The sequence below is a fragment of the Lissotriton helveticus genome, chromosome 3_1 (assembly GCF_964261635.1).
Source record: "Lissotriton helveticus chromosome 3_1, aLisHel1.1, whole genome shotgun sequence".
NCBI lineage: Eukaryota > Metazoa > Chordata > Amphibia > Caudata > Salamandridae > Lissotriton > Lissotriton helveticus.
The window spans coordinates 574,601,234-574,627,197 of record NC_136061.1 but is presented as its reverse complement, the minus strand read 5'-3'; the positions used below and the strand labels follow the sequence as shown (position 1 = coordinate 574,627,197).

Genomic DNA, 25,964 nt, shown 5'->3' with positions numbered 1-25,964 from the left:
ATCATACTGGAAAACCAGAGAACGAGCAGGGAACAGAACGGCACAATCACAGGGAAAGACTCGAACCTGTGAGCAGCGGCACAACAGTGGAGCTTTGGGGGAGAGAGCAGGTTCCTGACCAGGAGTTCAGAGGGCTTGCTCACATTCCCTCGAAGTGGCGGCCATTAAATAGGGGAGGGGGAGGGAAAACGCAGCTGGGAGGCGAGAACCGGCAGGTGGGAGGCACAGAAGCAGCAGCAGCGGGAAAGGGTGGCAAGCGGGCATGGAGGACAGAACTGAGGGGACAAGCAGGCACAGAATGAATATAATAGGCAACAAAATGCAGGAGCACCAAAACACAGACAAGCAAACAGAATGGGCACAATTAGATACAGGAAAACCAAAAGACAAGCCAGGGAACAGAACAGGCATAATGCGATAGGCAAAATAATGCAGAATGCAGGAAAACCAAAAGACAAGCAAGGGAACAGAACGAGCACAATCGATTACCAGAAAAAGCAAAAAAAGAACAGGGAACAGAATGGGCACAATCACAGGGGAAGACTCGAACCTAGGAGCGGTGGTGCGGCGGGGCCAGCGGCACAACAGTGGAGCTGCTGGGGCGAGAGCAGGTTCCTTACCAGGAGGTCTGAGGTCTTGCTCTGAGAACTGAGGTAAAGGTGTTTGGCGGAAGGGTTGTAAATACACTGTGGTTTGAAACCATAAAGCAGTGTACTTTAGAGAAAGTACTATCATAGGATCTGAAATGTAGTTGAAAAATTCTGATACTATTTATGTAAATGCTTTTATGGACTCCCATAAGTATTTCCTACATATTCCATCTTCTGTTTGAGAGTGACTTGTCTGGACTTTCATATGCTGTTGACCATGTACTGAGACCAGAAATTAATCTTCAAAATCTTTCTGCAAAGGAATTCATTGACAAACTTCATGGGAAAGACGAAAACTTTGAGTACATCTTGATTAATTTGATGGCGTGCCAACGTGGCACCAACGAGTATTGGTATCACCGTCATGGAGAACTGAAATGTATATTGAGAAATCTAGGTGCACCTACATGGTTTATGATACACACGCGTGGGATGATCTGCTTGAATTTTTGAGAGAAGCAAACTCTAACTTTAAAAACATCTCAACGAAGACAGTTGGAGAACTTTGCTCCTTGGATCCCGCTAATGTTTGCAGATATTTCGACCACAGATTTCAAGCTATGAGGTCTTCATCTGAAACAAAACAAATACTCTACTTGGTGAAGGAACTGATTTCTTTTGACGAAAAGAGTACCAAGCAAGAGGTGCTCCTCATATTCACATGCTGTTATGGATAAAGGATATACCAAAATGTGGAACAGACAGTTATGAGTCTGTCTTGTCTTTCATTCAATAGTATGCCACATGTGCCATCCCAAGGGACAGTGGTGAAACAGGCTTGAGAAAACAAGTTCTATGGTTTCAAACTCATAGATGTGGGAAGTACTGTAGTCAAAAATACAGATGCAAAGGAAAGTCATACACAAGATGTCAATTTAGATTAACACAGCCTGTGGTTTCACAAGGAAGAGTGAACAGATTTATTTCTGCCGTCAGACATACTTTGACATGGAAATCACAAAAAAACACATACAACCTGAGAAGAACAGAGGCCTCCAAATATATAAATGCCTACAACCCTGTGATTCTAAAAATGTGAAATGAAAATATCGAGCTACAATTTGTTGCAGACAACTCCATCACTGTTGCTCGGTACATCACTTCATACATTACTAAATCTGGGAAGACAGAGATGAAGGAAATGTGGGAGGAGATTTCTGCAGAAAAGAGTCTGTCTAAGAAATTGTACACCTTTAGTCTGAAAATACTTTCCCATAGAGAGGTGGGCTCCCATGAGTGCTGTGATCATCTGAGCTCAGCCAGTGTATTCTCAAAGTCAAGAGGAATTGTTAGGGTAAGTCTAAGCCTAGCAAGTACACATAATAGAGCGTTAAATTATTTCCCAAAAATTCAGTGCCTTGCAGAGTTTGATTTGGAAAGTATAGACATTATTTAAACAAATATGTTGGATACGTAGTATCCAAGAAGACGTCCACCTCTAGAAGACATATGCCTTTATGAAGTACTTCAACACTACAGATACAAAAGGAATGTGACAGAAAACATAAACAAAGGAAATTATGCAGTAGTTAGTTGTGACGGTTGTTTAGTGAGGCATAGCACAGGAAATCTATTTAACTGAAGGAAACTGAGTTGCCAAATGGCAGACACAAGAGAGTTTTTCTATTTGGTACTTTTGCAACTGTTCAAACCTTAGTGTGCTGAATCAGAACTACGACGAGGTTACGACTGCTATGAAAGACTCTTTCAATGCTGTAAAAGACAGCATTCCGTGTCCAGTCTTTTAAAACTACTTGCAAATGTTGAAAGATGAGATTGAATAGAAAGAAACCATTGCTGCTGAAGTAGCTAAGGAGAGTTCACAAAGCTGCCAAAGTTCTGCACCACTGAGTCAAGATTCACTTGGACTACCAATTATTCAAAATTGAACAGCCATTGCCATGAGTGAGGTGGATACTACAATGCAACATGCAATAGAGGAAAGTGTGAATTTCGAACACTTAGTAGCACAACTGAACAGTGAACGGAAAGATTTTTTTACTGAAGTAAAAGATAAAATAGAGCATGGATTTCTGCACGAGGAGAAATAATGTGAATTCTCTTCTTTTAAGCCAATACTACTATACATCAGTTGTCAAGCTGCACTGGGAAATGCTTTTCAATTAACTGACTCACCACTTATCTACAGAGCACTACAGAATAAAAATGTTTGTGTGTACTTACAGCACCAACTGGATTAGCTGCACACAACATTAAAGGAATTACTTTACATCAACTACTTATGCTACATGTTGAAGATGACAATAAGCTGAAATACCAGAAGTTATCTGATGAAGCTTGTCATGAGGTGTCAAGAATATTGAAGGAACTGAAGCTTTTGATCATCGATGAGGTGATCATGGTTTTGAACTTAATGCTTGCCTTTGTACGCTTAAGAATTAGCAGATTTTAAAAAGAGAGTATGATGTGCTCTTTGGAGGAAAGCATTTAATTATCTTTGGTGACTTACTGCAACTCACCCCTGTGAAATGGCAGCCTGTTTTCAAGACACTTCTGCATGATGAAACAAATTCTTTGGGAGGTATTGGCAATGTAAATATTTGGTTAAACTTTGATTTCACTGAGCTAGTGAAGAATATGCATCACGTATCTAATGTGGAATATGGACATATTCTAAAGGACATTAAAGTAGGAGTTCTGACAAAGAAGGGGAAGGTACTTTGGAAAGTTGACTGATCGAGAAACTATTTTGATCTGACGACGCAGCAGCACAACTAATGTTTTATTTCATTGAGAAAAAAAAAACATTGTCTGCTTAATTACTACACTTCAAGAGTGTTCCAAATTCAACAAAGAATTACTGAAGCTGGGGAAAGAAGATATTTTGGAAAATTACAGCTATCAATAAAATGGAACAGCAGGGAGTAACAACACTGGTGGAGTGGTGTGGCTCACTGGTTAGAGGCGGCAGACCCGGAAGAAGAGAACGGCCCGGGACCAGGGTTCAATTCCCGACGCGGCAGGGTCGTGGACCAGGGTCAGCAGACTCGATAATTCTCGCCTTGGTGCCTACTCTAACCAGGGATCACACTTGGCAACTCTGGGCATTAAGCTTGCCTCATCTCTACAACGGCCCCCCACGGAATCCGGGGATGCCTGGTTTCACCTTGGAGATACCCAGAAGGGACCATCTCACAGGGAAAGCCAGGACGGGTTCCCCAGCGGTCTTCAGCGCCAGGACGCTTACGGGCAGCAGTGCGCTTTACAAGTCCCACACATTTAACATTTAACACATTTAACTGAGAAACTACAAGCAAAATTGGATTCTTTGGAGAAGTCTCTATTGAGGACTGCATGATTAGAAAAGTGTTTACATGTATGCAAAAACAGTCGAGTAATTTTGAGGCGTAATTTAAATTTGGAAGAAGGGTGTAAATGGTACTATGGGCAAAATTATTGATTTTATTAATTTTCCAAATAGGAATGAGGTTGAGTGCTTAGCCATAAAATTTGATTGGATTGATTGTGTGAAGCAGATTGGCTGATGTATTGTACTGTTTTTGCTTGTTAAGGGCTTATATGTGCGGGGCTAACAGTTTCTAGTATCTCTAGCATATGCTGTAACTATTCACAAGTCTCAAGGTTTAAGTATAGATGCAGCTTTTATTAATATTGGTACAGGGGCTGATTTATGAAAAGTGACGCATCGCTGCGAGAAAACAGCGATCCGTCACTTTTCATTGCACCCTCCTTGCGACACCAATGATGCATCATATTTACAGTATGACGCATCATGTCGCAAGGAGTTACAGATAGGTCAGTATTTCACACGTATCTGTAGGTGCAAAAAATACGCATTGCTGGAGTGTGTCACAAAAGTGACACAACTCCAGCAATGGGTCATTACACATGGGCAAGTCCCATGTTAAATGTGCCAGCGTCAGTCTTACGCCAGCCATGAGGCAGGCGTTAGATATTGACGCATTTGCGTCCTAGAAGTGGGGCAGTGAAATCCTATAGATTTCACTGCGTCACTTCCACGACCCTTTCTTGCAATAGAACGCCTCCCTGCATACATTATACCTTGCGCAGGTATAATGTAATGTGGCACTGGGGTTTACAAAGTGACGCATCTACCTAGATGCGTCACTTTGTAAATATGATGTAACAAGGCTAATTTTTACGCCACTGGTGCATCACAAAAAGTGACACACCGTTGGTGTAAAAGTGATGCAAGGGCTCATGAATAAGACCCACAGAATTTAAAGAAGGAATGTCGTAAGTACCATTATCCCGAGTTAGAACATTGTCCAGTTTTTAGTTGAATTTGAGGATAGGAAAGTTAGTACTAATGCAAGCTTTGTAAGAGAGTACAATCGGTTAAGAAGTCTATATGCTCCTCATTTAGGTTGTAACCCTATGTATTGAGAAACGAGTAATTTGTCCAAAACAGAAGCTTACAAAAGAGTCAACTGATGTTCAAGAAAAGAAAGGAAACCAGGACAAGCTAGAAGGTGTCTTGAAGAAAAATTGTATAATAAGGGAGATGTTGTAGGATCAAAAAAGATACACAGGAACCCTTTTTGTTCAAAAGGGGAGGGAACAGGTGGCTACGGGGCAGACAGGGTAAGCTGGGCTCCAACCAATATATGTAACACAACAAGAAGCTACCCTGAGTCAGTGTCTGATTCTTATTAAAAGTTAAGGCACATTTTGCTGATGATCAAGGTGGTGCTGGACATCTCAAAAAAATGTATGGACTGGCCTCACACACCACCAGGTGCATTGCTTCATCATCGGCTGTCCTCGCCCTTTAAAAACCATGTTTGATGAAGGGCAGGCCTACACCTGGAGACAGGGAGGCACTTCTATAACTAAGTGGGGGCCCGTGCTGAAAAAGTGAGTGAGTAATGTTTAGAAATTGATGCACAGTCCTGCGTGAAATTTTAATAGTGCAGAGTGTGCTCAATATTAAAAGTAATGGTGGAGACTAGGGGGTCTAGTACCCCATCTTCATGTGTGTTGCCAACATGTTTCTGCCACTATGGCCAGGAGGGTCCATGGTATTCATCAGGGTGTGAGTGAGAGGGCTCCTATCTAGTCTCAAAGAGACAAAGAAAAAACCACTTGCGTAGGCTGGCTTCTAGTCCTACTCTACCAATGCTTTTTTCAGAACTCCCTATTATAGGTGTAAGGATGTCCCATGGGAAGGGAGGGGTAGAGGGACCCCGTAGTCAAACTTGCGTCAAGGTGCGGGGGAGCAGCGAGGAAGGACCATAGGAGAGTCGCGAGGGATGCACCATGACTTTTAATATCGAGCACACTCTGCACTATTAAAATTTCTGGTAGTATGTGTAGCCAGTTCATAAATTTTTTTGAGATGTCCAGCACCATCTTGATCATCGGCAAAATGTGCCTTAACTTTTAATAAGAATCAGACACTGTATTTACTCTCAATGCTCGACAAGACGCATAAGAATTTATAATGGCCATGCTTGGAGTACCATGAGAAGAAAAAGAAGTACATATTGATGATTTATTTGGACTGAGTTACAAATGGTACCATGACTGTAAAAATTGCTCATTTAGATCGACTACTCAAATAAATACAGAAAAATGTCTCTACTTAACACTACCAGATTGCAAAAGTGTGACTTTCGAGAGATTGATTTAAAATGCAAACCAAAATATGCCCTGCCCAAATTGTAAATCAGATGTTATGTCTACATTGCATATACAAAGAAGTGGCAAATATATTTTCTTAATGTTATAGTGATGCAGAGCAGATGGATCCAAACTGGAAACTGAAATTTAAAACTTCAAAGCTGGACAAGTATCAATTTCTAGAAGAACATATACTACTATAGCTATACAGTGTTTCTTGTACGTAGATCATCAATGTTTTAAACATCATTCTGCCCATCAGGGATGATGTTTTGAAAAAGTTCTCCTAAATTCAACATTCCTTTCATCTTCAACAAACAAGTTAATACATCAAGTATATACAACACTCTCTAGCAAAAGGCTGCAATGGAACACAATGTCACAATAGACACAATGGAATCACAGTACCCTTCAATTGACACCAAAACTATAATTTAACCTTTGAATTTGTCTTCCTCTTACTCACTCATGTAGGCACTCATGCACCCTTTCCCTCACTCATAAAGGAATCACACACAGTTACTCACCCATACAGGCACTCACACACATTCACTCGCCCACACACCACTCACACATCCACTCACTCTCCTATAGAGCCACTGACAGATGCAGTCACTCACTGATACATGCACTCTGCTACATACTTAGTCACCCATGCATCCATTCATACACCATGTTTGTTACTCTTGCAACCACTAATACACCCTCTCACTCACTCATATCGGCACGCATGCATCCACTCTTTATCCAAACACCCACTGATACAACCTGTCACTTACTCATACAACCACTGACACACCCACTTACTCACCCATACAGCCACTCAACACCCACTCCCTCACCCATACAGGCACTCATGCATCCTCTCACTCATCCATATAGCAGTCACTTAGCCACTCATGTGTGCATACACCCACTCACATAGCCACTCACTCATCCATAGAAATACTCACACACTCTCTCAATCACTCATACAGCCAGTCATGCACCCACTCACCAATGCAGTCCTAATGCAACCTGTCATTCACTCTTAAAACCACTCACCCACCCACTCACTCATACAGGTACTCAACAACCACTAACTCACCCATAGAAACACTTGTACACCCTCTCACTCACCCATATAGTCTGTTTCTCAGCCAATCAATTGCAGTCAGTCACACAGCCACTCTCTCACCCATTGAGTTACTCACACACTCACTCGTTCACCAATACACTCACTTATCCACTCTCTCACTTATGCATATAGCCACTCATACAGCCTCTCACTCACTCATGCAGCCACACATCCACCCACTCATTATCCATACATTCACTCATGCAATCTGTCACTCACTCATGCTACCACTAACACACCGACTTACTCATCCATTCAGCAGCTCAGGCAGCCTCTTGTGTACCCATATAGCTACCCATACAGCCTCTCACCTACTCATATAGTCAGTTGCACCCATTCAGTTAGTCACACACTCACCCATGCAGGCAGTCATCCACCCTCTCAGTCATCTATATAGCTACTCATACAGCTCTCATTCACTCATACAGCCACTCATGCACCCATTCTATATCCATACACCCACAAATGCAACCTATCACTCACTCATAGAATCACTAACACACCGACTTACCCATACAGCCACTAAACACCCACTCACTCATCCATACAGGCACTCATGCACCCTCTCACTCTTCCATATAGCAGTTATATGGCCAATCACTCACCCATACAGCTACTCACCCAGCTACTCACTCACCCATAGAGTTACTCACACACTCACTAACTCATTCAGTCAGTTATGGACCCAGGCACTCATCCATACAATCACTCATGCACCCTGTCACTCACTCATACACCACTCACACACCCACTCACTCATCCAAACAGCTACCGACAAATCGCCCTCTCACCCATATAGGCACTCATGCAACACTGCACTCACCCACATAGCCATTCATGCAGCCACTCTCTAAACCATATAGGAAAACACTGATACACACTTTCACACACCCATACACACACACCACACACTCATTAACCCATACAAGCATTCATCTACCCTCTAACTCACCCATATAGCTACTGATACAGCCTTCACTTCCTCATTCAGGTAGTCACACACAAACATACTCGCTAAAACAGCCACTCACACACACAGTCACTCACCCATATAGCCACTCACACCCACTTACTTACCTTTGCAACTATTCACAGATACACTCCCTCGCTGATACAGGCATTTATACATGCACTCACTCACTCATACAGTCACTAACACACCCATTCATCCACCCATACTGGGAGTCATGCACCCTTTCACTCACCCATACAACTACTCACACACCCACTTTCTCAACTATGCAGCTACTCACACATACACAGTCACTTACCCAAATGCTCATTCACACATCCAGTCACTCACCTATACAACCATTTTCAGATGTACTCACTCACCCATACAGCCACTTGTACATGCACTCGTTCACACATTGAATCACTTACACAATCATATACTCATTTAAACACTTAGTAACATACTAATAGACATAACAAGACACTCACACTGTTACAAACATACATTTAACATATACATTTATTTGATTGGAATGATTTTGGGGTATTTTTTTTTACAATTTTGTGGTTTTTGTTTCTTTAGAAAAAACAGTAACGTTCTTCAGAACAACAAGCACACAAAACAGAAAGCTCTCTACTACTTTTAAAAAGTAACCATTGTGTGCATTAAAAATCTGAACAAGAGTGGCACAGCTTGTTCATCTACACTAAGGATTGCTCTGCCCTAGGGCAAAAAATGCCAACTTTAGCAAATTCCGGTATGGTATTTGGAAATGCCTGTTATTTCTCGCAACGCATATGACGTGCTTGCTTCTCTTTCTACACCAGCAGAACTTCCTTCCTGGCTCTTCAACCTTTCCATTGCGGCTCTTGCTAAATGGTTTCCATGAATAGTGCGCAAATGTTTATTCATACTGGAAGTACCACAAAAGTGTTTAATTTCACTTCCACGCGACAAATGGAAAACACTGCCAAACAATGGTTTCTTTTTTTGGTGGGGGGTTTTTGGAACCTCTTCTTCCAGTGAAGCAGACTTCCTGTTCGCCATGATCTTCTGCAGCAGATGCCATCTTCAACTGGTGGAACAAAACATAGTGAAACACCAAGTGAAAATACAAAATGGTGACTGCCTATAGGAAACTGTGAAAACTCACAGCCACTCCTAAAACATGGAGGAAAGGGGTGGTGCATTCATGTATACATGATAGAAAGGTGTTTAACCTATCAAGTCCATTTGTTTTCGTGTCACATGGCATGTGCGATGCCAGCATGGCTATGTCACGGCGCAACTTCGTAAAATGTATTAAAACTACACTTAAAATGTATTTCCCATCTAAATTATACTACTTCTCAGTCTATTAGTGGACCTCTTTCTCTAAAGTAAACCTTAAGAGTGTCTATATATGTGTTTTACTTCTGTCCAAAAAAAGCCGGAGTCTCGTCCTCAGCGCGAACCGCCAAGCCAAGTTGTTTTAGGAGTGTTTGTTCCCACCTTTGGCACTGCCTACAGAAACAGCCTGTCCCCCACGGGTGTTAGACACAACTGTCTCTCCAGGAATTCACGTTAGGGGACAAGTACTGCATGAAGACTAACCTCCGGATACTCTATTTAAAATGACACTGTGCTTTGTCAGCATGAGCAAGTCCTTGCATATCAGCACATACATAAATATGTAATCAGCGGATGGAAATTACATACATCATGAAACATATCATTATAGTTGTTTTCTTTTCACTGTGTAAGGATATGTTCTTGGAGTTGAATTACTTTTTTTCCGAACGTTAAAATAATAGGTTCTTCTTTACGTGGATTACCTTTGTGTGATGTAATTTCTATCCCTTGATATGGACAGTTAGGTACACTGTGAATCAAAATTAAAACGTATTCCCAAAGTGGCCTCTTTTTCAAAATGGAAATGTCCCTCAACGGTCAAAAGGGAATCCCTGCCTTTAGCCTTCAAAGGATGAAACGGAAGTATTAAAAAACGAGAGAATACTTCAAGAACCAAACATCTCTGACGGCGGCCTCAGGACTGACACATAAGCCTCACCTGTCTCCAGGTAGCGCCTTCTGTTCCACGCGCAGTGTTAAGGGTCTGAATCCTCCGGATCTTTAAGTACAACTGTGTGGGCTCAATTACAACTCCTTTATCGTGTACATCTGTCCAAGTAAGACTTAAACTGACTGTTACATCTTCATTGCAGAATGCCCAAAAGCCTGCTTGGTGTCCGAGTCTCAAAGTGGCTACGTGTGTTTGTCTAAGTAACAGTCTCTGGATAGGCTATAGGAAACCGAGGGTGTGTGTGTCCACTGCACAGACCCCCTCAGCCAAATCCCAGTACAGAACATTCAAATCCCTCCCATTACCTCCTTGTCTGTCTTCCTTGCCACATTAATTAACAGTGAAGATTCTGCTCCTACAGAAATTCCAAGTAAAAAATAGACATATTAGTCTCCTTATCCCTCCAATATGGCCCCTAGTGGCAACAACCAATCATATTAAAGGAGACAAAAGTCCCATCACGACCTGTTTTTTTGTTTCTTTCTGCACTACTCCGAGTGCTGTTCATGTTCCTGTTTGTTCAGGTAAGTTGGGGGCGGCAGTCCTGCTTTAGGGCCCTGTTCTAAGGGGGTGGCACTGTTTCATGTGTTTTATTTGTATTTACCTCTCCCTTGTTTGGCAATTGGGCATTCTCTCCTGTCCTGCTCTAGTGGAGGCAGGGATTCGCTGTGCCTATGTTATTGTTATGTTATTGTTGGGGATGCCGAGTCCTGCTTTAGCAGACTCGGCATCTCTTTAGCATTTAGCATGTTCGACTCCTGCCTTAGCAGACTCGACATGTTTCTTTATTTTTATGATACCGGGGGAGCTGGCTCTGTCGCGTGTTGCCTCCCTCCCGCTTGCGTTTTTCCTTTGGTTATACTCCAAGTCTGTTTAGCGGACTCAGCGTATATTATTGAGTTCTTACCTTCCGGTGGTGCGGTTAAGGCACGTACTGGTTCCCTTCCTTCCGAGTGCCTGTGTTCCAGGGTACTACCAAGTCCTGCTTTAGCGGCCTCGGCGTATCTTGCTTCTTCCAGCCTCCCGGTCACAAGAGGGCTTAATGCCATCTTCTCTGAAGGTCGGCGCATGGTGTGCTGCGCTTCTTCTGGGGCTTGTGTTGTGACATCATTGATTGGGCATGCCGTTGCAGGCCTGCTACAATTTTCTCTTGGTTTCCATGAAGATGGTACACTTTTTTAGCAGTCCTGCTTGCCGTAGGGGTATTGCTGGTCATTTTGTGTTTGACAATGATGGAGGCTGATGCTGAAGTCGTTTCTGCCACCAAGGAGGGTTCTTCTGGTGCTCAGGATGCAGTACCTTCACTTGTGTTGGTACAGCAGATGATTAATGCTGCGGTGGTGGCTGCCTTAATTGACAAGGACTCTGTTCCTCCTCCCAAGAAGGCCAGATGTGATCCTGGTCCTTCCCATGAATCGGAGGGGGAGGAAGATGTGGACCTTAAAGTTTGTTTTGTGCAGGGATCGGATCTTAGGGATGTTCTTCAACACTTTCGATCCAACCTGATGTTTCCCGAGTCCGAGGTGAATGTGGAGGATGCTGTTTTCTTTGCGCAGTATCAAAGGGACGAACCAGAGTCATTACCTCTCCACTCATCTGTTATAAGGGTGTTGGAGGCTGAATAGAAAGAGTAACTTTACCCAGTTTCTGGCCAATCGATATCCCTTGCAGGACTTTGCCATTAAATTTCCTGCCTCTGTAAAGGAGGATTCCTTGATGGCTGGCATGTCGTCTCAAGGGACTATTATTTTAGAGGATGCTTCCCCGGCTGATCCACTTGATAGAAAAGTGGATCCTGCGATGAAACACACTTTTTCCGCTGCCAATTTTTCCATTAGGGCTGCTGACTATTTCTCCTATGCCATCCAATCTTTGCTCAAAGACTTTCAATCCTTGGCTGAGTTGTTAGACCAGGGCAAGGACATTTCTCCCACACTCGCTCTGATGGAACAGCAGGTTTGTCTGCTTTCTGACATCTCCTTTGAATCTTTGGGGGCAGCGGCTTCTACTGCGGGCTCTTCTGTGGCTGCTCGCCGCCAGTTGTGGATCCGGTCTTGGAAAGCTGATTCTGCGCAGAAAGCTTTGCTCATGAAGATTCCTTTTTCTGGTGTGAAGTTGTTTAGTGCCCCCTTGGAGGATATGGTCAAAAAGTTGGCAGAGGATCGGAAACTGCTGGCTCCGGAGGGGGCTGGGCGTTACCGCTTTTTTAGGGCTCAACGGGCCATTGGTCCTACTTGTCAAGGAAGGGGCACATCAGCCCTTTCGTGGAAGGGGGCTTGGCAAGGGTTCTCCTTCCTTTGGCAAGTCCCGGTTCCCTCACAAATCTTCTTCCTCTTCTGCCCCCTCCGGGTCATGACTGGATTGCTCCGGGAGTCGGTCCTGTAGGGAGTCGGCTGTCTCTCTTTCTGGACGCCTGGGAGCATACTGTTTCGGATTAATGGGTTATTCAAGTGGAGTCGGGCGGTTTTTCCCTTGGATTCGGCCAGACTCCCCCAGACTGTTTTCGGGTCACTCCTTGCCCCAGGGACTCTCTGAGTATAATGGCTCTGTTGGACAGCATCTGTTGTCTGATGGCAAAGGTCACTGTGATTCCGGTACCCGTGAATCAGCAGGGACTGTACTCTACTCTGTTCCTGGTGGAGAAGGGCACCGGGGACCTCAGACCTGTCTTAGATCTAAAATGGTTGAATTGGTTCATTCCTCCCCTGAAGTTCAAGATGGTTTCCTTACAGGTGATCCTCCCTCGATCAGTCGGGGATTTTCTGGCCTCCATCGACCTACAGGATGCTTATCTCTATGTACCGGTACATCAGAACTCTCAGAAGTTTCTCAGATTCTGTGTTCTGGGTCAACATTTTCAATTCCAGTTATTGCCCTTTGGCCTGTGTTCTTCCCCACGGGTTTTTACTAAGGTTCTGTCCCCTCTGATGGGTTATTTACATGGGAGTGGTATTAAGATTTTTCCATACCTGGATGATTTGTTGATTTCTGCTTCTTCCCTTTCAAAGGCGGAGCTCCATGTCCTGGAGGTTTGCCGGGTCCTGGAGGGTCACAGCTTTCTTGTGAATTGAATGAAGTCCTGCCTGATTCCTTCTCAGGATCTGACGTACATTGGGGCTCACTTCAAGACTCAGTAGGGGTTGGTGTTCTCCTGCATGGAAATTGACTCTGGTGTCTGCAATGCGGTCCCTGTTATCAGTGACTTGTCCTACTGTGAGAATGTGGTCCAGGGTCTAATGTCCGCCTCCTAGTTGGTGATTCCGTGGGCTCGTCTTCACTTATATCCCATTGTGAACCACATTTTGTCTCATTGGCGCCCCTGTGGTCAGGATTTCAGTCAAGGGGTTCCTATGTCGGCCCAGGTGAGGGAGGATCTGAGTTGGTGGTTGGATGACGTTCATCTGTCCCGGGGTCGTCCGTTTCTGATTGTTCCTTCTCGTGTGGTCACGACGGATGCCAGCGGGTTGGGCTGGTGGGCTACTCTGGGTGATGCCTCAGTGCAGGGCGAATGGTCGCAGGATCTGATGTCCTGTTTCTCGAATTACAGAGAACTGAAGGCTGTTCAGTTGGGTCTCTTGGCTTTCTCTGCCCTGCTGGTGGGTCACCATGTTCAGGTCCGGACAGACAACCAGGCGGTCATGTCTTACATCAATCACCAGGGGGGTTGCAGAGTTCGTTCCCTCAGTTGCCTCAGTCGTCTGATTTGTTCTTGGGCGGCATCAAATCTGTAGTCCCTGTCGGCGGTTTATCTCCCAGGTCGGGAGAATATCATGGTGGGCTGTCTAAGCCGGGTCTTTCCCTCCATGGGGTCTTTGTCTCTGACCCAGTTGATGTTCTAGACATTGCAGAAGAGGTTTGGGTTTCCGGTGATGGACTTATTTGCGTCTCCAAGCAATGGCAAGACCCGTTGTTTCTGCATGATTATGCCGTGTCTGGACGCATTGAAGGTGGATGCGATGTCCTTCCTTTGGCTGAGGGGCCTTTTGTATGCTTTTCCACCGGTTCCCCTAATTCTGGGGGTTTTGCTGAAGATAAAGAGGGAGGGGGCTTTTGTTCTTCTGGTGGTCCAGGGTTGGTGCCGTCACCCGTGGTTTCCTCTCTTGTTGGAGTTGGCGGTGCATCCGGGTTTGACGTTGCTGTGCGATCCGTTTCCTTTGATGGGCCCTCTAATTCCTCTTCTGGTGTACCGGTCCATGGGTCTTCAGGCTTGGCTCTTGAGAGGGAATCCCTGATCCTTAGTGGTTGTTCTGTGGAGGTTGCTGGTCTTTTTCAACAGTCCAGGCATCCCTCGACTTTGAAGTCATACACTAAACATTGGGACAACTTTGCTGGTTGGTGTCTTCGCCATGGTTGGTCTGTTGAATCTTTGGATCCTGCTCATGTGCTGAATTTTTTAAAGAAGGGTTTTGATTAAGGTTTAGCCCTTTCTACCCTCTGTGCACAGTGGGCTTTTCATGGGTCCCCTTTTGTGTCTGTGGATCCGTTGATGGCTCGTCTTTTTGGATCTATTGCCTTTCAACGTCCCCGCCCGATGCTGTCTCCTCCCCCAAGGGACCTTCTGTTGGTGTTGAGGGCATTGCAGTCGGTTCCCTTTGAGCCTTTGGAGCCGGTGAAATTAAAATTTCGACTCTCAAGGTGGTGTTTCTGGTAGCCATTGCTTCTGCCAGGCGTGTTGGGGAGTTGGGTGCTTTCCTTTGATCTGCTCCCTATTTGCGGATTCTGGATGATAGGGTGGTCTTACGTGCTCATCCTACTTTCGTCACTAAGGTGGCCTCTTTCTTTCATCGTACTGCTGAAGTATTCCTCCCTGTCTTCTTTCCTGTTCCTTCGTCGACGGAGGAATCTCTGTTGCATCTTTTGGATGTTAGGTGTGCCTTGGTCATTTATTTGGCTTGCACCACTTCCTTTTGTAGGGTGGACAACTTATTTGTGACTTTTGGTCTGGCTAGACAGGGACAGAAGCCGTCTCTTTCGACTCTCAGTAGGTGGATTAAGGAGGCTATTCTTTTGGCTTATGATACTCAATCTGTGGTTCCCTCTCATCCTATTAGGGAGCGTTCTACTGTTGCTGTTTCTTGGGCCGCCTTTAAAGGTGTTTCCATGGAAGATATTTGCAGGGTGGCCACTTGGTCTTCGCCTCATACCTTCATGTCTCATTACCGGCTTGAGGTTGGGGGCGGCGCTTCTGTGGCCTTTGCATCTTCGGTCCTGGAATCTGTGGTTGGATGTTTGACATTACAACGCATGCTTTTACCACGCATGCCTTTACAACGCGGTTTTTACAACGAAAACCTTTACAACGCATAGCGCTTTGGGGTGCTGGATAGTGAATAGTTTAATTTACTATTCCAACTCCAGTCCCCGTGGACACTAGGGAAGGTGTTGGATAGTAAATTAAACTTATTCCCTATCCTAGAGCGCCCCCCAGCGCAATGCGTTGTAATGGTTTGCGTTGTAAAAGTTGTGTCGTAAAGGCACTGCGTGGTAAAAGTTGCGTTGTAAGGATGTTTCCCCTGTGGTTTCTTGAGATGTGTGTCTCTTTCCATTATTGTCAATTAAAGTATGTTTTTCTTCTTCCTTCCTTGTGTGAGTGTTGTTCCTTACATGAAGCTGTTGTTGCTTTGGTATCGACTCACTTTTAATTACTGTGGCGAGGAAGACGGACAAGGAGGTAATGCCCCGGTTACTTACAGGTAATCTTCATTACTCCGAGTCCTAGTCTTCCTCGCCACAGTAAAGTTTCCCTTCCCTCTCGGCCCTCTATGATAGCTTCATGTCTACGGGTTTGTTATTCAGGTCGTGTTGGGACTTTTGTGTCCTTTTATATGATTTGTTGTTGCCACTGGGGGCCATATTGGAGGGATACGGAGACTAGTATGTATCTTTTTTACTTGGAGTTACTGTAGGAGCAGCATGCTCACTGTTACTGTGGTGAGTAAGACTAGGATTCAGAGTAATGAAGATTACCGGTAAGTAATCGGAGCATTTCCAGGAAATAAAACAATGGCCTTCCCTCAATCAATCCGGTTGCCTTCGTTTAGGTGTTCTATTTATTTGTTGATGTGTTTAACCAATTTACTTGCAGGGCATAACTGATTTATATTTTTGATGCCGAGTAGGCAAAATGTTTCCATTACTAGGAGAACATGCAATATTCGATGCGACGCTCTTCCACCATCTCAAGTGTGCATTTTCCCATGTCCATATTTTTTTCCTTTCTCCTTTTGCCATCCCTGCTTCATTTTTGCTTTTGGTCCGACTTTGGTGGCATGACCTGTTCGAGTGTTCTCGTTGACTCACTCCAGCATTTCATGGCAGTTGGTGCTTGGTGAAAACATAAGATAAATGAACCTTCATTTTACTGCTATTTATGAATGGTTACGTAGGTCTGTCCCAGATGTTCATGATACAATGTATGAATTTCCGATGCTGTGAAACGTGATTCTCTGATTTCCCCTAGTTTTATTTCAATTAAATAGTCTTTCTCCCTCCTCCGTTGCCAGTAGCGTGACGAAGGAGCAGGCTTCTCACCTCTTTCTTTAGCAGCACTATCACTCCCGCTGTCCCTGAAGAGTGAAATCTCCTTTCTCATAATAAAGTGAAGCCAGGACGATACACTGCTACTCCTGGAAGTGGCATGGAAACATAATCCTTGGTTTTACTACTATTAACCACCAAAGGCAGACAGTATGTCTTCTGTGTCTATGAATGTATCAATAAAGAAAGAAGAGGGGCTTCTCTATGCTGGATCCTAGTTATTTACTAAAGAGTGAAAGTTTACCTATTGGCTAATGTCTTTATTTTGTATTTTTGTAGTATTTCGGCGTTCACCTGCTGAAGACCGTGCGCTTACTGAGGTTGCTCCGTCTGCTGCAGAAGCTGGACCGCTATTCACAGTACAGCGCTGTGGTCCTCACACTGCTAATGTCCATGTTCGCCCTGCTCGCTCACTGGATGGCCTGTATCTGGTACTTCATTGGCCAAAAGGAAATTGAGGTCAATGACATGCATACTTGGGAGATTGGTGAGTGGTACTTCAGTATTATGTGATTGTTGCATCGCTAACTTGTTTACGTTGTTAGTACAATTTCATACTTGGTTTAGATAAAATAAGTCCATTGAGTTAAATTGTTTTCCAATTGCCAAACGTAAACAATCATTCTGTGGTGATGGTCCATAGGGAAGTAACAAATACAAGCCTGACAGTTTACTAATCATGTTCTAAATATAGGAGACAAAACATTATTCAACTCTAACATTTTATAGCAAAAAATGAGCTACTACCTATGCAACACCTGTGCAAAACCAACTCACATGTACTAAAAAAACAAACTTTGATGGAAGGGAAAAGATTCACCTAGGAGCCATCGGAGGTGCTGTTTAATTATATTGTTAGTGATTGGAGGAGTGTGGCCTACACCTGATGTTAGGCTGATGAAATAAAGGGAATGACCCCAAAGGATGGTGAAGAGCATTTGTATACATAGTACTGCCACCTTTCTAGGTTATTAATACTATAGGGCTTGCTAATGGTTGTCTGGTGGCTCCCTTGTACAATGCAGGACAGTGAGGTTCCCAATGTGAGGTGTTGCGCATGCGTGACAGTGCAGCTGCTAATAATGGACAGCCACCACAGGAAGAGCAAAGAAGGTAGCCACACCCTTAGCTGAGAGTTACAAGACTCATATTGCCTGCACTTTACCCCGGGGGAATTTCACCTTCCACTGCTAGAGGCTGTTTTGAGCCAGTAGCAGCTGCAAGAACCTTGTACACTGGCATTCACAACTCCTGCTTCGACTGTCATTGTGAGTCTGTTCCAGCTTCTATTCAGTGTGGGGACTCACTACAGGAGGAAGAAGGAACAAGATTTCTCTGCATTATATGAGAGACACAAAGGGTGCAAACCATCCCTATTGCCCCCCGTGCATTTCAGTTTTCTGTTTTGTCTCTTGCTGTCATGGGATATTCCCTAACTGTAGAAGACCTATCTATTCTTGCAATATTTATTTCTGTTAATTGTACGGTTCTCCAAACTGTTCTTCACACAAACTTTACTCCTTTCTGCATCACTCTAACACCACCCCAATTCAGAGCAGAATATGTGTCTGTCGAATATACCGCGTTTATTCAAATTTTTATCTTTAAATTTCTACTACTGCATCCCAAGTGTTACTCCTTTTCACATTTCACTTTTATTTTGATTTCGAATTTCTTGTCTTCCTGATATGTTTATTTTTATTCTTAATCCGGTGCTTTGTTTGTTTAGTTTTCCTGCTCCTCTATATCCTTATTGCTGTTTTTTTCATTTTGCTACCTTTATTTTTCCTGTTTTTTGTTCTGATGGGGATAACCACTTGGGGGTACCCACTTTGGCTTCTTCCGTTCATTCTCAACCGTTTAAACATTTTCTACATCTTCTTCACCTTTGTTTATTAATTTATCTTTCTTTTCGCTTACTTTTTTGATTCGGGCATCCGTGTTGCCTCCTTTTTTTAATTATTAGTGTCTAGCTACAGAAAACTCTAGATGTCTGCTAGCATGGTAATGAGTCTCATAGTATCAAACCCCAGCAAATCGTTGGTTTGTTCATTGCTTAATTGATCCCATTAGGATGCAGCTAAATTGGCTGCATTTTTGGATCGCAGTTTGTGATACATTGAATTATTTTACCATCATGTGTCTGCTGTAGCATTTCAGGCAAGCCAGCCACATTAGTATTGCCAGTACTTGTTTTAATTTCCCTCCCCATCTCCTTCAATCCTCTTTGTAATCCTTTTTGACTGATTCCAAATGGCAGTGTTTTATTAGGTTGAGCCCTGAGCCAGCGCGCAAGCACTGCTCTGGGGTTGATCTGTGGTAGTTGACTATGTGGGGGCAGCCCGCCCACTTTTTCATTGGCTTGTGTCTTTGTCCTTTCTAAATGCTGCCTTCTGATTGGTTTATAAGCTGCTAGTCCCTCTTTATGATGGCCATGTTGTTATTTGTAACCTTCCACGGCTGCTGGCCCCTTTACTTTGTGTTTCATGAGCACAATTTTCTTCTCATGCCCCCCTCCAACTGTGCGTTGTTATTGAAGAGCGTAAGGTCTAGGACCCCAAGGCCTCCTTCGTGTGGAGGGAGAAAACTAACTAGCCTTTTTTTTATTCTCGGTTTGCGCCCTTGCCAGATAAATTGAGAGAGTTCCACTCGGAACTTATGTCGGTGGTGATAAGCGGAGCATTGGGAATAGGTACAGGATTTTGGGCAGTATCATAATTTTGATAGCCGCAATGTGGCCCAGCCACAAAATATGATAGTGTTTCCATCTCCGCAGCTCGTTACGTATGTGAGTGTTGAGGCAAGAGTAGTAGCCGCCCTCATTGCTGGTCGAGTCAGAGCCAATTAGGATACCTAAGTAAGGAACGACCTCGTCTGTCCATCTCAGGGGATGCTCGGGCTTGAAGGTTTGCCTGCTCCTGACGTGACAGAGAGAGGTTTAACGCAGTAGATTTCGTCAGATTCACTTTGAACCCGGAGGCGTTTGCAAAGACATCCAGCTCCTCTAAAAATACGCCTAAGGCTACCCCATGGGCCTCTAGGGTGACTAGAACATCTTCTGCATAGAGACTTATCATGTGGACATCACCCCCGAAACAGATGCCAGTGATCTGGGGATCTTCCCTGACCCTCTGTGCCATGGGCTCCAAAGCGAAGAGCAAGGGTGACAAGGGGCACACCTGCCTCATGCCCCTGCTAATGGGGAATGAGGTGGACGTGTGCCCATTGATCCGGACGGTGGCTGTGGGAGATCGGTAGCAATTGAAAATGTGGGTCCGCATCTTCTCCCCTACACCAACCCAGCTCAGGCCCTGTTCGAGGTAGGGCCAGTGGACCCAATCGAAGGCATTCTCTGCGTCTATGATGAGAAGCATATAATTACCGGTAAAGCGGGAGGCCTTTTCTATGAGGTGTGTGATACGTTTTGTGTTGTCACTCGTCTGTCTATGCGGAATAAATCCAGTCTGATCGGGTCCACCAGACCCGGCATGTAGAGGGGGAGCCGGCCTGCCATGATACTCGTGTATAGCTTCAGGTCGATGTTCAGAAGTGAAATGTGTTGATATTACCCACATTCCGTCTTGTCTTTCCCCGATTTAGGAATAACAGCTATCGCCGTCTCCAACATAAAAGAGGGAATCACCCCGGGAGCTGCAAAAAAGTTAAAAAGCCGGGTGAGCAAGGGAGTGAGTGTTGAGCAGAACTGCTTATAGAAGGCGGCCGTGTAGCCATCGGGCCGGGTGATTTGCCCAGCTTCAGACGGGCAATGGCTGATATAACTTCTTCCAGTCTGATCTCTCTTACTCTATATGAGTCGCTTGTTCTGGCGCCAAGGTGGGGAGCCGAGCCTGCGCTAGGTACGTATCTATATCCACCTCATCCAGGCACTGTGCATCATAGAGTTGGGCATAAAAATTGCGAAAAAGCTCTGCGATAGCTGCGTTGTCTGAGTGGGATAGGCCCTCGCCGTCTCTCATCTCCTGTACCCCTTCAGGCTGTCGCACCTCTCGGAGCCTATTCGCGAGTAGCCACCCACATTTATCTCCACCAATGTAAAAAGAATTACGCAAGTGCATCGCAGCATATTCTGCCTTTTCCCGTTCGAGGGCGGCCAGTTGTGGCCGAGCCGCTGTTAATAGTCTTCATATGCAGGGAGCCCCGGTGCTCTGGTGCATCTGCTCTAATTCCCTCACCTTCTGTGTCAGTTCCCCTCTCTTCACCGTGCGTTCCGCGTTGTCCATGGTAGAGATGGCAATGACTTCTCCCCAGATAACTGCTTTAAGGGCCTCCCAATGAGTGGAAAGAGCTGTGTCAGGGCTATCATTGTGTTGTAGATAGTCCTCTAGTGCGCGCTGTATCTAGGCAACAGTGTCTGGTCTGTGTAATAGGGAGTCTCGGAAGCGCCAATGCCTAGTCAAGCTTTAAATCTGAGGGAGAGCCAGTGTGACTACCACTGGGGCATGAACATATAGGGCTGCTGCCAGTATTTCTGTGGATAGTATGACATCTCAGAGAGCCTTCGAACCCAGATAATAATCTAACCTAGCGTATGTTTTAAGTGTGTTGGAGTAATGTGAGTATTCCCGTGTTCCAGGGTGGTGTTGCCTCCATAAGTCTGTAAATCCTAAATCCCGTAGTCTGGTGAGTCCCGAGCGTGAAAGGGCCCCAACCTGACTTGTGCGCTGTGCTGATCTATGTAGGTCATTATTAAACACGAGATTGAGGTCTCCCCCTATCAATATGTGACGTTCTTGAGTTGCCAAAACTGCGGTTAGAGCTTTGTGGAAAAATCGTTCCTGACCTTCATTAGGAGCGTAGATGAACCCCACAATAGTGAAGAGGTAGGGGAGAAGCCTGCCTTTTATCTCAACCCCTTTCTGCGCTACCTCCCCTCCCCCACCCCCCAATCCCTGGAAGGACATAGAGACTAAGATAGCTACCCCTGCCGTCTTGGTGGGTTTGGAAGAGAAGAATTGTGTTGGGTAGGTGCAGGACTGTAGTCGGTGACAGTCCTTGGGAAGTAAGTGTGTCTCCTGGAGGAGTTCCGCCTGAGCTCTCCAGGTAGTAAAGGAGTGTCCTGCCTTTAATGGGGCTGTTGAGCCCTCTCACATTAAGAGTGAGTACCTTAACTGACGGTGGTGGCATGCATTACCTTAAGATGAGGGTAGCGCCGTCAAGCAATGGCAGAGAGTGTGAGGACCAGGTGGAGCCTATGCGGCCATCCCTCAACTCCAAAGCAGTGTCATGTAAGTAACAGCGCCCCATGGACCAGGGACCCCAAAAGAAAAGAGAACAGCAGAGAGATAAGAGAAAAGAGAAGAATGAAACAGGAGCACACAAAAAAGGGAACAAGGAAAACAAGGCACTGAGAGTGCAAAAACAAGTCTTCAATTCGGTCGAAAGTCGGTCATTCGAGGATGAACAGAAAAAAGTCGACGGGGTTGTGGTATGGCTGATGGTGGCTTAAGCGCCCCCACCCGCCAAACTTCATTATAACTAAGGTTACACCTTAGTGGCTAGGCTCAGTCAGGTGGGTGATGTCTTGGCCATGGCTTCCAGTAGAGCTGCAAGGGTGGACTGTTGCTCATTCTTGACTACCAGTGGGTCTGGGCGCTGAACACGATATCGCCTTCGCTGCTGCCTCCATTTCGGCCAACTATCGTTGGACACTTGGTCCGAGTGTTCCCCTTTGCCTGTGGTGTCCGGAATGGTCATTTCCAGCACTCTGCTTGCTTCCGACAGAGATCAAAGCTGATATAGCTTGCCGTAATGGTGGAATAGCAGGCGAAACGGATGATCCCATGAGTAGGAAATATTCTGTTGACGCAGAGCCTCAATGATAGGCCGGAATGTTCTACGTTTCTGGAGTGTGATTGCAGCGAGGTCTTGATAGGACTGGCGCCTGACAACGGAAGTTAATTGGGTGGAGCAATCTGCCTTTACGAAGTATTTCTTCCGTGGTTTGGAAATCCTGCACACATACTAAGATGTCCGCCGGGGTGCCGTCGCTGCTCTGGGGGGGCCCACATGGTGTGCTTGATCTAGTTTAAGGTCAGAGTCCAGTGAGTTGCCGAGAATATGGTTGAAAAGTTCACGCACATACTTAAAGATGTCGCCGGCTTCTCCGTTTAGGCCTACTCCCCGAATTCTGATGTTGTGGCGGCGGGAGCGGTTTTCAAGTTCTTCCAGGTGGGATTGAACATCAACCTGCTGCTCAGGTATGCGAATTACTTCCTGTCGAATGGCAGCCATCTCAGTGTCCCAACCATCTCTCCTGTCTTCTAGGGATGCAACCCTTTCCCCAATGTTGTCGACATCTCTGCAAATGTCTTTAATCTCCACTGTGAGATCACGCTTCACGGTCTGTAGGTCATCCCGTAGGGCTGCGAATAAGGATTCTAAGAAAGCCCTCATCACTGGGGCATCCGTAGAGGTGGCCATCTGCGTCGTTGCATCTAGCTTTCTGGTGTATGCCGGTGCTCCACTCTGTGCCCCGTAAAGAGATCTTTGAGAGATTTCTCTCTTGTCGCAAATTTGTCCTTCCTGCCCCAGGTGGATGTCACGCTAAAAGCCACCTATGGCTTCGGTTCTGGCCGTTACTGACCAGGCCACGTGGCTGGATCCTGCACTGTGATATCCCCCTGAGGCGGTGATTGCTGAGTACCCTCGCGGGAGTTCCAGCTCAACCCCACTCCTAGTAACCAACAACGTGGGGCAGCAGGTGGGTAGTCAGCAACACTCCGGGGTTTCCTCGCCTTCTAATCCAGGGCAATTCAGTGGGCAGTCTAGCAGGCCCCTGTATGGAAATGAGAAAGTATGTGTAGTATTGCGTCGTCACCATCAATCCTTTGCAGCTCCAGACCTATTTGCGCACAATGAGGACCAGCCCCTACATACACCAGAGCGCGTTGGCAACCGCTGGATGCGGGATCCCCTCAAGGGCTTCTGTGTGCGGCAACGGCGGGGCGGCGACAACAGCTCCCGGACAGCGGTCGTCACACACGGGGCGTCAACAGGGGCCCGGCCTGTGAAGTTTGGAAAGCGGGGCGAGTATTGTGTCCTGCTGGGGGTGCACAGCGAGTGTCGGTGGTCGTAGCGCTGACTAGGTCGCTGCAAGGCCTGATGTGGCTGAAGCGCTCTCAGGGAGCGTCATAAAGGCAGGGCCGCAGTGATGGCGGGAAGCTCGCGACGACTCGCCGCAATTCTTCCTGGAGTCAGCGCCACCAAACTGGACTGGACTGAGGGCCGAAGTGCCCCCCGATTCCACCCTCCGCTCTTCCCCTTTTAGTGGTGCATCTCGGCCGCAAGCTCCGGAACTGCATTGGAAGGCCGCCGTTCCACGTAAAATGGCGGCGGCCTCTTCATCTGCAGTCACTGCTGCTGCGTTTCGCCTCTCCGGGCAGTGAGCGGAGCTCCGGGCCTGTCCCTCGAGCTAGGGGCGGATTGGCAATGCGGGCATTCGGGCATGGGCCGAAGGGCTGGTGTCTCCATGCCCTCTGTGGGCCGTTTTTTTTTCTCTCCTTTCCCAGCCGCATAGTGAAGCTGCATTAATTTCTCTGTCTCCGTGTTCTCTGTGGACTAGGAAAGGGGAGAAAAAAAAATGGCCCACAAAGGGCACAGAGACAGAGACAGAGAAATGAATGTGGCTTCACTGTGCGGCTGCAGCGATTATCCCCTGTAGCCTCTCCTTCACCCCCTGCCCTGAAAAGCAATCACGCTGAGGGTGGCTGGGGAGGGGGTGATTGTTTGCAAAAATCGGCCTCCCTGGGGGCCAGGTGTTGCTCAGGCCTATGAGCCATTTTCACCTCTGCCCCCCAGGGGCCCACGCAGCACATAAACAGTGTTAGTTTTAACACCTTGCCCACAGCCCTTCACATTCAGGGCATAGTGGGCGAGGAAGAATGGGTCTCGCTGTGGGGGCCAGGTGATTTTTGGAACTTGCATCATCTTCACCTCAGCCTCCCCTTGGCTACCGAGGATGACCCAGTGGCTGTGTTTTGTGCTCCCCTGCCAGGGCATTGCCCTGAGGCCTAGAGGGCTGGGGAGGGCTGATTAATTTACTAATTGCAGGGGCCTTACTGCTGTTCATGTGCTCCTGAGCTGAAGGTCTGGGGAGGGCGGAGTAGGTTAGTAATAGCAGGGGCTTCCTGCTTATTAGGTGCTCCTTCGCTGGAGGGCTCGAATAATTTTGTGACAGAAAGGGGCCTTGCTGTTTTTTTAGTTGCTCAGCATGTAGACCATTGTCACCTTGGCCCTGTGTCCTGTGCAAGAAGAGTATCCTCTCACTTTCATTCCTTGTCTGTGCCAAACATCTTAAGGATTTTGGGGGCCCTGGGCCAAACATATTTTTGGGCCCCTGTTCGGAACAGATTTGAATTTAGAATCCAATTTCTGCTCTTTGATGCCCTCTTTCAGCTGGTCACTGGGCAGAGCACTACCATACTTGTCCAAATTCTTAATGTATTTACATCTAATATTCAAGGACATTGATGTGTGTTTTTAATATTACAACACAGTAGCAGCTCACTAAAATTACTGAAAATAATCTCAGTGACATCCTCCCATTTCTCATATGGGATGGCCTGTTTGATCTCAAAGACATTTTTTATGGATGTTGCATGAAACATAAACACATTTTTCTGCAAAATCTCTGTGATAGGTTCTTACTCATCGCCCATATTAAAAATAAATTTGTAAAAATGGTATTTAAAACAATCTGTTTAAGGAGTATGCATGGTCATTAGGGCAAGATTCTCTGCAGAACAGCGCTGGCTCTATCAGGGGGCTCCCTGAAAGGCTGGGGCCCTGGGCCAGAGCCCACATTGCCCATGCCTTAAAATGTCTCTGGCCTGTGCATAGGCATATGTGGCCTGACGCCAGAGTTGCAGAGATCGCGATTCAAGTTTGAGTCCCAGCGTCTGCTCAACAACCTGTGATTCTGGGCAGATCACTTCATCGCCCAGGCCCTTAAATAAAAAATCGGATCATGTGTACTGTAATTGGTACTCATAAATAGAA

General features: G+C 45.8%; 1 protein-coding gene across 1 annotated transcript in view; it reads left to right on the top strand.

Annotated features, from left to right (window-relative positions):
- Positions 1-25,964, top strand: part of LOC144822714 (voltage-gated delayed rectifier potassium channel KCNH8-like) — a 1,606,123-nt gene that overhangs the window by 1,052,220 nt on the left and 527,939 nt on the right. The window contains exon 7 of the mRNA XM_078680531.1: positions 17,226-17,433. Within this exon, the coding sequence (XP_078536657.1) occupies positions 17,226-17,433 (208 nt within the window). The remainder of the gene's footprint in view (positions 1-17,225; positions 17,434-25,964) is intronic.